General features: G+C 55.5%; 1 protein-coding gene across 1 annotated transcript in view; it reads right to left on the bottom strand.

The window, feature by feature from the left end:
• MYO18B (myosin XVIIIB) overlaps positions 1 to 12,204 on the bottom strand; it is a 69,267-nt gene that overhangs the window by 53,228 nt on the left and 3,835 nt on the right. The window contains 2 exon segments of the mRNA XM_060192661.1: positions 2,104 to 2,262; positions 4,712 to 4,876. Coding sequence (XP_060048644.1) covers positions 2,104 to 2,262; positions 4,712 to 4,774 — 222 coding nt within the window. The 5' untranslated portion in view covers positions 4,775 to 4,876.

Below are 12,204 nucleotides of genomic sequence, written 5' to 3' on the forward strand. Positions count from 1 at the left end.
ACCCTGTCTTTCTTGCCTCCAGGGTTTATCCCTGGAGCTCAGTGTCAGAACTATGAACCCACTGCTCCTAGCGGCCATTTTTTTCCATGTTATTGCATAGGACAGAGAGAAATTGAGAGAGAAGAGGAAGACAGAGAGAAAGAGAGAGCGAGAGACCTGAAGACCTGCTTCACCGCTCATGAAGCTTCTCCTCCCGCAGGTGAGGAGTGGGGGGCTTGAGCCTGGATTCATGTGCTGGTCTTTGCACTTTGTACTATGTGCACTTAACCCGGTGTGCCACTGCCCAGCTTTCTCTCTCTCTCTCTCTCTCTCTCTCTCTCTCATTAGCATGCCTTTTTAAAAATGGCCCAGCAGCAGCCAAGGTCATGTGCGTGGTGAGAAGCAGCCTGAGATCACGTTTCATGGGGACCTGGAGCAGGGCTGCGGCCCCACGGACGCCTGGCAGTGGGGGGCTCACCTGGCAGGGGGGGGGGCTCACCAGGCTTCCTGCTCACACGAGACTTGGCAGCGGCGGAGCTGCCCGCCCGGCTGTGGGGATCAGCCCCTGACACAGCGAGTCCTATCGCCTGGGCAGGTGCAGGGACTCAGGGCCAGCTGGCAAACAGCAGCCGGATGGGAGATGAAGGCAGGGGTGTGTTGGGGGGCAAGCCTGTCAGCGAGAGCCCTGTGGCAGCCGCCCTGACAGGGGGAGCTGAGGGACACGGGGGGTGGGGGGGGCAGCCCAGGCCCAGTGGCACTCGAAGCCTGTGCAGCACCCAGCCGCCCTCCTCATGCTGCCTGCGCCCCCTCCACAAGGAGCTGCGCCTGGGGCGTCTGTGGGGTCCCTGGAGCTCGGGCCTGCGGGCAGCCAGGGTCTGGTGAACAGTGGGGGTGGCAGGGGTGAGGTGCGGGGGAGCTGAGGGTCAGCCCTTCCATGAAGGCACTGGGGGTAGGGCAGGGGGTGGGGGCAGCCGGAGGCTCTTGGGGACCCAGGTGAAAAGCAGGGCTTCCAGAGCACTGAGCACCTGATGAGTATCTGATGTCCTCAGGTGACACCTCGGGGGCCCTTTCTGCAAAAGCAGGGGTGAGTGGGCCCCTCCCCCATGGTAGCATTCAACCATGCATTCAGTCAGTCAGGCAGGCAGGCAGTCAGGCAGGCAGGCAGGCAGGCATCCCGTCGGTCAGTCAGTCATTCCGTCATTCAGTCAGTCAGTCATTCAGTCAGTCAGTCATTCAGTCAGTCAGTCATTCTGTCAGTCAGTCATTCAGTCAGTCAGTCAGTCAGTCATTCAGTCATTCAGTCAGTCAGTCATTCCATCAGTCAGTCATTCTGTCATTCAGTCAGTCAGTCAGTCAGTCATTCTGTCATTCAGTCAGTCAGTCAGTCATTCTGTCATTCAGTCAGTCAGTCATCCCATCATTTATTCAGTCAGTCAGTCATTCCATCATTCATTCATTAATTCAGTCACTCAGTCAGTCAGTCAGTCATCCCATCATTTATTCAGTCAGTCAGTCAGTCATTCTGTCATTCATTCATTCAGTCAGTCATCCCATCATTCAGTCAGTCATTCCATCATTCATTCAGTCAGTCAGACATCCCATCATTTATTCAGTCAGTCAGCCACTTTATCATTCAGTCAGTCAGTCATCCCATCATTCAGTCAGTCAGTCAGACATTCCATCAGTCAGTCAGTCAGTCAGTCAGCTCACACTTGTGGCACCTTCTCTCTGGGCCACGTCCATCAGGTGGGAAGGGCCCCAGTTACACAGGAGGTGACAGGAGGTGGCCGTGTTTCCCAAAGTTCCTAGTCAAGAAGTCACATGACAGGTTGGCACCATGCTGACCTTATACAGTGAAGACAGAGAGGAGGGGACGCAGGAGAAGGCAGACAGGAAGCTTTGCATAGATGACGGGCGGGCTGTCAGATCCGGCCTCGAAGGCTGCACAGGCCTTCAGCGGATCAAGAGGAAAGCGAGGTTTTGCGGGCTGCATAGGAGTTCGGTGGATCGAACTGAACAGAAGGACATTGCCCCACAGGGGGGACAGCAGGGGCAGAGGCAGGACGCGGGATGGCAGGGGCTGACAGGCACCCCAGCCCCCTCCCCGGGGTGGGGGGCACTTACCCCTTGCTCAGGGGAGGCCAGAGCTGCCTGCCGCTTCCGCCGGGCTTCCTTGGCCTCCTTCTCCGTCTCCCGGACCAGCTGGCGGATGAAGCCGCCAGGGATGACGGAGAAGAGGGGCGGGGGCGAGGACGGCGGCGGGCTCTTGTCCTCCTCGCGGATCTGTTTGGCAGAAGCAGGGAGTAGAGAGCTCAGCCACATGTGGAGACAGGCCCTGGGGGGGCGCTGCCAGGAACTGGGTGGGGGGGGTGAAGCACCCTCAGCTGAGCTTCCTCCCCATGGGGAGCAGGACCCTCAGGCCACAGCCTCGCTCCAACTCTGACTGGCGCCTCTTAGGATGAGCCCCAGGACCAGCCATGCTGCCGGCCACCTTGGGACACTTGTCACCAGCTGAGTGGCCGTAGTGCTGAGAGCAGGGGGAGCTCTGGGGAGCTGGGGCCCTCACCAGCCAGCACTGTGCCCCCCCCCCACAAAAACGTCCTGGCACTGGGTCTGGACCCACCTGCCAACGCCCATGCCCAATGGAGAAGCAATTACAGGAACCAGACCTCCCATCTTCTGAACCCCAGAAAGAACTTTGGTCCATCCTCCCAGAGGGGGAGAAATGGTAAGGGAGGATGACCAGAGGCCCTGAACCCCAATTCCATCGGGGCCCAGAGAGAGAAGAAGAAGAAGAAGAAGAAGAAGAGGAACAAAAAAGGACGTTTGGTGATAGCAACAGGTGCAGACAGGGCTTAGAAAGAAAGAGAAGGCAGGACCATAGGGAGGAAAAATGGGAAAGCGTATATAAATATAGGCAGAGAAATACCATCGTCAAGTCAAATCTGTGACCTTGGGAGAACCACTGCAGTTTCCAACAGAGAGAGTGGGGATTATACCCTTATTCTCTTATGGTTTTTGTAAATCAATCACGAATTTAAAAATCTTTAAAAGATCCCAGCACTTTTATGGGAGTCCTCCATGCTTTAAAATAGACACCTTTGGCCAGGCAGGGGTGCACCTGGTTGAGCGCACACATTACAATGCTTAAGGACCCGAGTTCAAGTCCCCGGTCTCCACCTGCAGAGGGGAAAGCTTCACGAGTGCTGAAGCAGGGCTGCAGGTGTCTCTGTGTCTCTTTCCCTCTCTACCTTCCTCCCCCCTCTCAATTTCTCTCTGGCTCTATCCAATAAAAGTAATTTTAAAAAAAAGTTAAATATTAGATATGCCCTGGTCTGCCGGCTGCATCCCAGCAGATGAAGGGGTGTGGGGTGGGGGGCAAGGAGAGAGAACGGTGAGGAGGCAGAGCCCCAGGTCTGGCTGCAGAGCTCAGCCCAGGAGCCCAGCAGGGCCCCAGGCACCATCTGCTCCAGCCTCCCCCCTCCCTGCAGACTGGAGCCCTCTCCCTGGGAGTGTGAAGGCATCCTCAGTGCAGAGCCCAGAACATTCCAGAAGGGACAGAGGCAGCTGGAGAGAAGATCCTCTCTCAGCCCACCCTGTCGCCTCCCCTTCAGCAAACCAGGAGCTCAAAGCAGGACAGAGGTGGAGTGAGGAGGGCATCAGGGAAAGAGGCCCGGGGGCTGGAGGCCAGCTCACAGCAAACACACAGCTTGCTGAGCACAGGCTCTGGGTTCCAGTCCCGGCACCACATGGTAACACCATGAAAAAGGTGTATGAGGGGCCAGGTGGTGGCGCACCTGGCTAAGTGCTCACATTAAGTGCTCAAAGACCCAGGTTCAAGCCCCTGGTCCCCACCTTTGGGTGGGGTGGGAGGGGAGAGTTTGGGAAGCTTCACGGGTGGTAAAGAAGGGCTTCAGGTGTCTCTGTCTCTTTCCCTCTCTATCTCTCCCTGCTCTCTCAATTTCTCTTTGTCTCTATCCAATGATAAATTTTTAAATATTTATTCCCTTTTGTTGCCCTTGTTGTTTTAGTGTTGTTGTTATTGTTATTGATGTCATTATTGTTGGATAGGACAGAGAGAGATGGAGAGAGGAGGGGAAGTCAGAGAGGGGGAGAGAAAGACAGACACCTGCAGACCTGCTTCACCACCTGTGAAGAGAGTCCCCTGCAGGTAGGGAGCCGGGGGCTCGAACCAGGATCCTCAAGCCGGTCCTTGCACTTTACCTCATATGCGTTTAACCTGCTGCGCTACCGCCTGACTCCCGAATAAATGTTTTCTAGAAAGAAAATACTTCAGGAGTCCAGCGGTAGCGCAGCGGCTTAAGCACACGTGGCACAAAGCAGAAGGACCGGCTTAAGGATCCCAGTTCGAGCCCCAGGTCCCCACCTGCAGGAAGAAAGCTTCACGAGTGGTGAAGCAGGTCTGCAGGTGTCTCTCTGTCTCCCTTTCTGTCCTCCCTGTCCCTGTCTCTATCCTGCAAGTGATGAGGACAGGAAGGTGGTGGAGAGGCAGTGCCTTCCCTGTCTCCATGGAGGCTGGGGGGAGGGATAGGGCCCTAGAAACCCACCCGGGCACACAGGGCACACGCCAGGCCCTGCAGCACTGCCCCTGCCCCCGCCATCTCTGGGTCTGGGGAGCCAGGCCCACCCAGCTGCCCTGGAGAGCAGCGGCCAGTGGGGAAGGGGAGGGAGAAAGCCTCCTGCCTCCTGCCCGACTCCAGGGTGGTCCCACAGTCCTGGCTAGAGCCCCACTTTCCTTCTGCTCCCACAGGGCGAGGCGAGACGAGATGGCCATGCTGGTGGATGGCAGACACAGGAGGCGATGAAGACAGATGAGATGAGATGACGATGATGGGATGAGATGGAGTTACTGCACGAGAGATGGACAGACCGACACCTGGAGACACGCAGGGAGAGAAGAGAGACAGGTTAGCTCCCGGCAGTCTCGGCCCCGGACCCAGCCCTCGGCCCCGGGCACAGCCTGGCGGGTTGGTCGGGCAGCGTGGGCAGCACAGAGCCGCCCGCCCTGAGGGGACGGCCCCCGCAGCCTGCTCCGGCCCGCCGCACACGGGGCCCGCTGCGGGAAAGGACAACTCTGGGAGCTCGGCAGCTCTCCCCGGGGACACCAGCGCACCCCCCTTCTCACCCCCCATCGGCATGGGAGACATGAAAGGGGTCGGGGTCGAGAGACGGCTCAGCTGAACATGCATCCACTGAGCCCTGTGCCTGGCTCAGGCTGGAGCCCAGCCCCACAATGCTAGGAGTTTCAGGGCTCTCTCTCTCCCTCTCTCTCTCTCTGGCTCTTCTATCTGAAAAAGCCAGTCCAGAGCTGGTTGATCAAATGGGGAGGTCATTCAGGGACTGGGGACAGGATGTGCAGGTGTGAGGTGTGAATTCAATCCCTGCATCCCTGCATCACACATGCTAGAGTGACGTTCTCTTCTTTCTCCATCTCCCCCCCTCTCACTAGGAAACAAAATAAATCACTTAAAAACATCATTTTACAGTGAAGGAGATAGTGCAGCATCAGAGCACTGGAGCTGCATATCTGAGATCTCAGAAGCCAAGGTTCAAGTCCCAGCACCATCTCACCTTATGCCAGAGCTGAACAGGGCTCTGGTCTATCTATTTATCTATCTATCTATCTATCTATCTATCTATCTATCTCTATCTGTCCTCATTCTTTTATCATAAAAATAAATGAAACAATCTTTTTAAAAAATGTTCACGTGGGCCAGGTGGTGGCACACCCAGTTAAGTGCACGTAGTACTAAGCGCAAGGACCAGCGTAAGGATCCCAGTTCAAGCCCCTGGCTCCCCACCTGCAGGGGGGTCGCTTCACAAGTGGTGGAGCAGGTCTGCTGGTGTCTGTCTGTCGCTCTCCCTCTCTATCTCTCCCTCCTCTCTCCATTTCTCTCTGTCCTATCAAATTTCTCTCCATCCTAATTAATGAAAGAAAGAGGAAGATAAAACGAAATAAATGACCACAAGGATCAGCGAATTCATCATGTAGGCACCCAGCCCCAGCGGTAACTCTGGTGGCAATAAAGTAAACAAATAAATAAATATTAAATCCATAATAAATAAAACAGCTCCGCAGGTTTCTCCCACCATCTGAAAGCAAAGTGTTCCACGGAAAACGTTCATAAATGGAAACAGACACCAAGAAGCTGTCGCCACTTCTTGGTAGCCCTACCAGACGCCAAATACAGCCTGGCCAACCCAAGCAACTAGCACATCAAGTCTAAAAATAACAGGAGTGCGGGGGGTGGGATTGCAGAAATCTGTCCCAGGGAGGGTCTGGTGCAGACCCTCTAGCAAGTAGAACAGAGCCCAAGCCTTCAAGAACAACTCGCTCGCGACCAAACACTCAGCCCTGTCTTCCTTGTCTCCTTTGAGGGGAAACAAAGCCTTCCTCTGGGCTCCAGTTTGCAGAGAAATGTCGACCTGGCAGATGTTTCCCAAGAGTGAGAGAGGTGTGACTGGCACCTTCCAAAGATAGGCACAGGCGTGTCTACCTTTGTGGCCAGGCGGTGACGCACCTGGTTGAGCACTCACATCACAGTGTGCAAGGACCTAGGTTCAAGCCCCTGGTCCCCACCTGCAGGTGGAAAGCTTTATGAGCGATGAAGCAGGGCTGCAGGTGTCTGTCTGTCTGTCTCTCTCTCTATCGCCCCCCTTCCCTCTTGATTTCTCGCCTTCTGTACTCCATAAATAAATATGATTTTTTTTAATTTAAAAAAGGGAGTCGGGCGGTAGTGCAGTGGGTTAAGCACACGTGGTGCAAAGCATAAGGACCGGCGTAAGGATCCCGGTTCGAGCCCCCGGCTCCCCACCTGCAGGGGAGTCGCTTCACAGGTGGTGAAGCAGGTCTGCAGGTGTCTATCTTTCTCTCCCCCTCTCTGTCTTCTCCTCCTCTCTCCATTTCTCTCTTTCCTATCCAACAACAATAATAACTACAACAATAAAACAAGGGCAACAAAAGGGAATATATATATATAATTTTTCTTTAAAGATGGGGCTGCTTGAGTTCCTTGAATGGGTATCAAAGGGGACGGCTACTCAGCTATCTCCCTCCGTCTCTCTCCCTCTGTCTCTGCTTCATTTAAAAAAGAAGTGTGTGTGTGTGTGTGTGTGTGTGTGTGTGTGTGTTTGTGTAGCCATAATCGGTGGACTTACACAGGCATGAAGCCCCAACGGAAACCCTGGCTACAGAAAATAACAACAACAATAATAATAATACAGGGCCGGGGGTGGCACACCTGGTTGAGCCCCCGGTCCCCACCTGCAGAGGGGGAAAGCTTTGCAAGTGGTGAAGCAGGTCTGCAGGTGTCTGTCTGTCTCTCTCCCTCTCTATCTCCTCCTCCCCTCTCGATTTCTGGTGGTCTCTATCCAATAAATAAAGAAATATAATAGAAATATTTAAAACAATAAGCAGGTTGCACAGTGCCTGAGCACTGAGACCTCAGCCAAGTCGCAGGTTCGATCCCTGGCACCACCTCCTGCCAGGACTGAGCCAGACAAGGCATCTGAGTCCTTTCCCACTGTGACTTTGTCACCCGAGGCTGGTTGTGACCCGCAGCCAAGCCCCCCACCCTGGCCGCCTGGAAGTTGCTCCCCACCCCACCCCAGCCCAAGCCCGCCTCGTCCAAGACCCCACCTTCACCCCAGGGGGCTCACTGGCTGGGGACTGTCCCTAAGGACGTGGCTGGTGGCCTCTGAAGGGACAGAAAGCTCCAGAAGCAGGTGGGCCGCATCTGTCATGTGAGGCCAGGTCTGCTCTCTTCTCGTGAGAACCCCACCACCACCACCCCCACCCCACCCACCACCACTGGCAACTTGCCACTTTCCAGCTGCAAGGGACGGCCCACCTTGGAGCCATTTCTGGAAAACTGATCGATCGATGGATTGATTAGTGACGGCAGGAGAGCATCGCGCCGGCCGCACTCAACACTCACTGTGTGCGCCAGTCCTGAGCTCTGCCACCACCTCAGACACTGCCCAGAACACCACTGCCTGAGACCCCGTCCACCAGGGCCAGGCCAGGAAGAGGTCGAGCCCCCCGAAAGCCCAGGGTGGGGGCTGTCGGTGGAGGTCGCAGCAGGTGTGCCCCTGGCCCGCAGGCACAAGGCTCCAGGCTCAGCCCCCAGCACCACCGTGTGTGTGCCAAGTCGGAGCCCAGCTCTGGCCTGAAGAGCAAAACCAGAGCTAAGACACGCCCGGCAGGAGTGAGGGTCCCGCGGCCAGGCCACCGGGAGACCCTGGGCGCTGTCTGGGTGCGGACAGACGGAGCCTGGATGATGAATGGGACCGAGGTGTGGCCACTGTCCCCACAGTGCCATGAGCACAGTACAGGGCTGCTTCACCGGAATGACCCTGAGCCTCAAGACTTTGGGGGCCTGGGTGTCGGCACTTCACCAGGGCTTCTGGCTGCCCAGGGGGTCCCAGACAGGGGGCATTGTCCAGCCCTCACTTCCTTTTTTTATATAAATATTTATTTATTTATTCCCTTTTGTTGCCCTTGTTGTTTTAGTGTTGCAGTTATTATTGTTGCTGTTATTGATGTCGTTGTTGTTGGCTAGGACAGAGAGAAATGGAGAGAGGAGGGGAAGACAGAGAGGGGGAAAGAAAGACAGACACCTGCAGACCTGCTTCACTGCCTGTGAAGCGACTCCCCTGCAGGTGGGAAGCCGGGGGCTCGAACCGGGATCCTTATGCCGGTCCCTGCGCTTTGTGTCACGTGCGTTAACCCGCTGCACTACCACCGGACTCCCCCAGCCCTCACTTCCGTTTGCCCCCTGGCCACATCCCAAGCATTAATCCCAGGGCAGCTCTGCCAAACTAGCAAAGCCCCCCCCCAAAAAAAAGCAGATGGCAGAGTCAGAGAGGCCCAAGCACAGGCCCGAGATCACCCAGCAGGAAGAGGGTCACACAACATGGCCGGGCTGGTGGCCCAGGGTGGGGAGCAGAGCCTGCAGGAGTGGGGTCCCCAGTCAGATTCCCAGCAACATATACACCTGAGTAATGCTCTGACTCCTTCGTCCTCATTAAATAAACAGATGAATAAAGAGTAATTAGAAGGGGCCAGACGGTGGTGCACCAGGTTAAACACACATAGTACAAAGCGCAAGGACCGGCATAAGGATCCCAGTTCGAGCCCCCGGCTCCCCACTTACAGGAGGGTCACTTCACAAGCAGTGAAGCAGGTCTGCAGGTGTCTGTCTTTCTCTCCCCCTCTCTGTCTCCCCCTCCTCTCTCCATTTCTCTCTGTCCTATCCAAAAAACTGAAGAAAAAAAATGGCCAAAGGAGCAGGGGATTCATATTGCGGGTACTGAGAAGACCCAGTGACACACCAGATTAAGTACACGTAGTACTTAGCACAAGGACCTGTGCATGGATCTGGGTTCAAACCCCCCCCAATCCCCATCCTCAAGGGGGTCATTTCACAAACAGTGAAGCAGGTCTACAGGTGTCTGTTTCTCTCTCCCTATCTCCCCTCCTCTCTCAATTTCTCTGTGTCCTATGCAATAAAATGGGGGAAAATGGCCACCAAGAGCAGTGGATTCATAGTGCAGGCACTGAGCCCTGGAGGAAGAAAGGAGGGAGGGAGGGATGGATGGAAGGAGAAATAAGAATGAGAGTCAAGCTGAGATCCAGCCCCTGGGGGGGGGGGGGGCTTGGCAAGAGCCTGTGTCCTGATGGCCTCTGGGGACCCCGGGGAGGTGGCTTAAGCAATACACTCCAAGGCAGGATGGGTGGCTGCAAGGGGGTACTCAGCACCTGCTGGGTGCTCCTTGAGGTGCTGGGTGCTTGCAGTCAGTGAGGTCTGTGGGGGTTGCAGACCTGTTTATACCTGGGAGCTGGCATTGGCCCTATCCTTTTATTTTCATCTTATTAAGGATTCTGTATTTATCTATTATGGGTGGCGGGAGGAACGTAAGAAAGAAAGAGCCGGGTGGTGGCGCACCTGATCGAGCACACATGTTACAACATCCAAGGACCCAGGTTCGAGCCCCCGTCCCCACCTGCAAGGGGAAAGCTGTGTGAATAAATGGTGAAGAAGGGCTGCAGGTCTCTCCCTCCCTCTCTCTCTCTCTCTCTCTCCCTCCCTCCCTCTCTCTCTGTCCCCCTTCCTCTCAATTTCTGGCTGTCTCTATCCAATAAATAAAGATAATTTTAAAAAAAAAATTGAAAGAAAGAAAAGGAAAAGAAATAGAAATATCTAGCTGTCACAACTGGCATCTGGGGGGGGGCGGTACTCAGTGCCCTACAGGGCATGGGGTAGACCCTCCCTCAAAGAACCCTCAGCCCCCGAACATGTGTAGTTTTGAGTCTGAGAAGCCCCAACTGCTGGAGCGGCAGGAGGGAGAGGACGGGACACCTGGCACCAGAGGCTGAGACCGACCAGGGCACTAATCCTGGCACTAATCCTCGAGGCAGCAACTCCACAGTGTCAGGGGCCCCTCGGGTGATAACTGGCCTCATCTCCCGCCCTGGGAGCTGCATATCGGCCGCCGCCCCAGCTCACACGGCCGTCCTCAGAGAAGGTGACAACGGGCATCCCCTCCACATGTCCGCACGCAGGCCCCAGCCTGAAGCACCCGTCCCAGTGCCTTCTTGCTCTGTGTTGCCCCAGCACTCTCCGCCCTCAATCCTCACTTCCTGATCTGTCAACTGGGGGTGCCAGCCCACGGCCCAGCTCTCCTGCCTTGAGGACATCTGATCCCCGTCCAGCCAGCCCAGCTGTCCTCATGGAAACAGAGCTGCAGCCCAGCTCGGCCCAGAGACAGCTGAGGCAGCGCTTTGTCTGGGGGGTGGGGACTGCACCCAGGCAGGGCTGCCACACGGCGGCGGGGAGCCCACGTCCCGAGTCCTGGGGTTCTGCCTTTCACAGCCAGGGGTTCTGGGGTTCTTAAAAGCAGCCCAGGCAGCCTGCCTGGAGGTGGCTCAGTGTGGGTCGCCAGATGGGGTGGAGTCCCGAGTTCAGTCCTCAGCACTGTGCATGCCAGAGTGATGCTCTCTCATCAATAAATAGACACTCTTCCTCCCTCCCTCCCTCCCTCCCTTCCTTCTCCCCTCTCTTTCTCTCCTTTTTTCCTTTCTTTCTTCCTTCCTTCTCTCCCTCCATCCCTTATTCCTTCCTTCTCTTTCTTCCCCCTCCCTCAGGGTTACCACTGGGACTCAGCACCAGCACTACAAATCCACCTTTCCCAGCAGCCATCCCTCCCCCCCATCCCCACCTATTTTCTTAGATAGGACAGAGAAAAATTGAGAGAGGAGGGATAGACAGAGAGACGGAGAGACGCCTGCAGTCCAGCTTCACCACTTGTGAAGCTTCCTCCCCCCCCCCCCCCCGCCCCGGGCAGACCTCTGTGAGTTTAATGGACTCCACCACTGCCTGCCCCTCTCTCCCTCCTTCCCTCCTTCCCTCCCTTTCTCCTCAGGTAGTGAAGGCATCATGGGAGGTGTCCTGCAGAGAGTTGGGAAGTCAGGTCTGAGGAATCTCAGAATGTGAATGATACCTGCAGATTCTTCAGAGGTCTGGGGGCACAGGAGGGGGCTCCATTGTGCATTGTGTTTATCACACACACACACACACACACACACCCTGCAGACCTTGCTGTGAATTCGAGTTCACTTGTGTCCTTCGAACGTGAGCTGGGACTTGATCCCTTCATTTGAGGCTTGGAGGACCAGGAGGAGGGGCCGTGGGAAATGGGGTGACCCTTGCTAAAACAGGGGTGCCCAAGTGGCCCCTGAATCCCTTCCTGGCAGGCAGAGTGGGTCCTCAGCTCTGCACTGTCACAGCAGCGCCGTGTGTCCCCAAATCAGGGGGCTCCCCTCTTGGTGCCCAGGGGACCCTCCCCATCTCTGTCCCACCTTCTCCCTGTTCAAGCAGTCAGGTTGCTCTAAGAATCAGCATCGAGGTGGTCATGAAGAAACAGGAAGTGGAGATGCTTCGTGATAAGGGAAATAAGCTGATAATAAATAAATAAACAAACAAACAAATAAATAAATAAAATGTGATCCGTGAGGTGGCACAGTGGATAAATCATCGGATTCTCAAGCCTGAGGTCCCAAGTTCAATCCCTGGCAGCACAGGTACCAGAGTGATGTCTGGTTCTTTCTCTCTCTCCACCTAGCTTTCTCATGAATAAATAAAATCTTAAAAAGATAAAGTAGGGGCCGGGTGGTGGCACATCTGGTTGAGCGCCCGTTACAGT

Source organism: Erinaceus europaeus, chromosome 6, assembly GCF_950295315.1.
Source record: "Erinaceus europaeus chromosome 6, mEriEur2.1, whole genome shotgun sequence".
In the NCBI taxonomy this organism is placed as follows: domain Eukaryota; kingdom Metazoa; phylum Chordata; class Mammalia; order Eulipotyphla; family Erinaceidae; genus Erinaceus; species Erinaceus europaeus.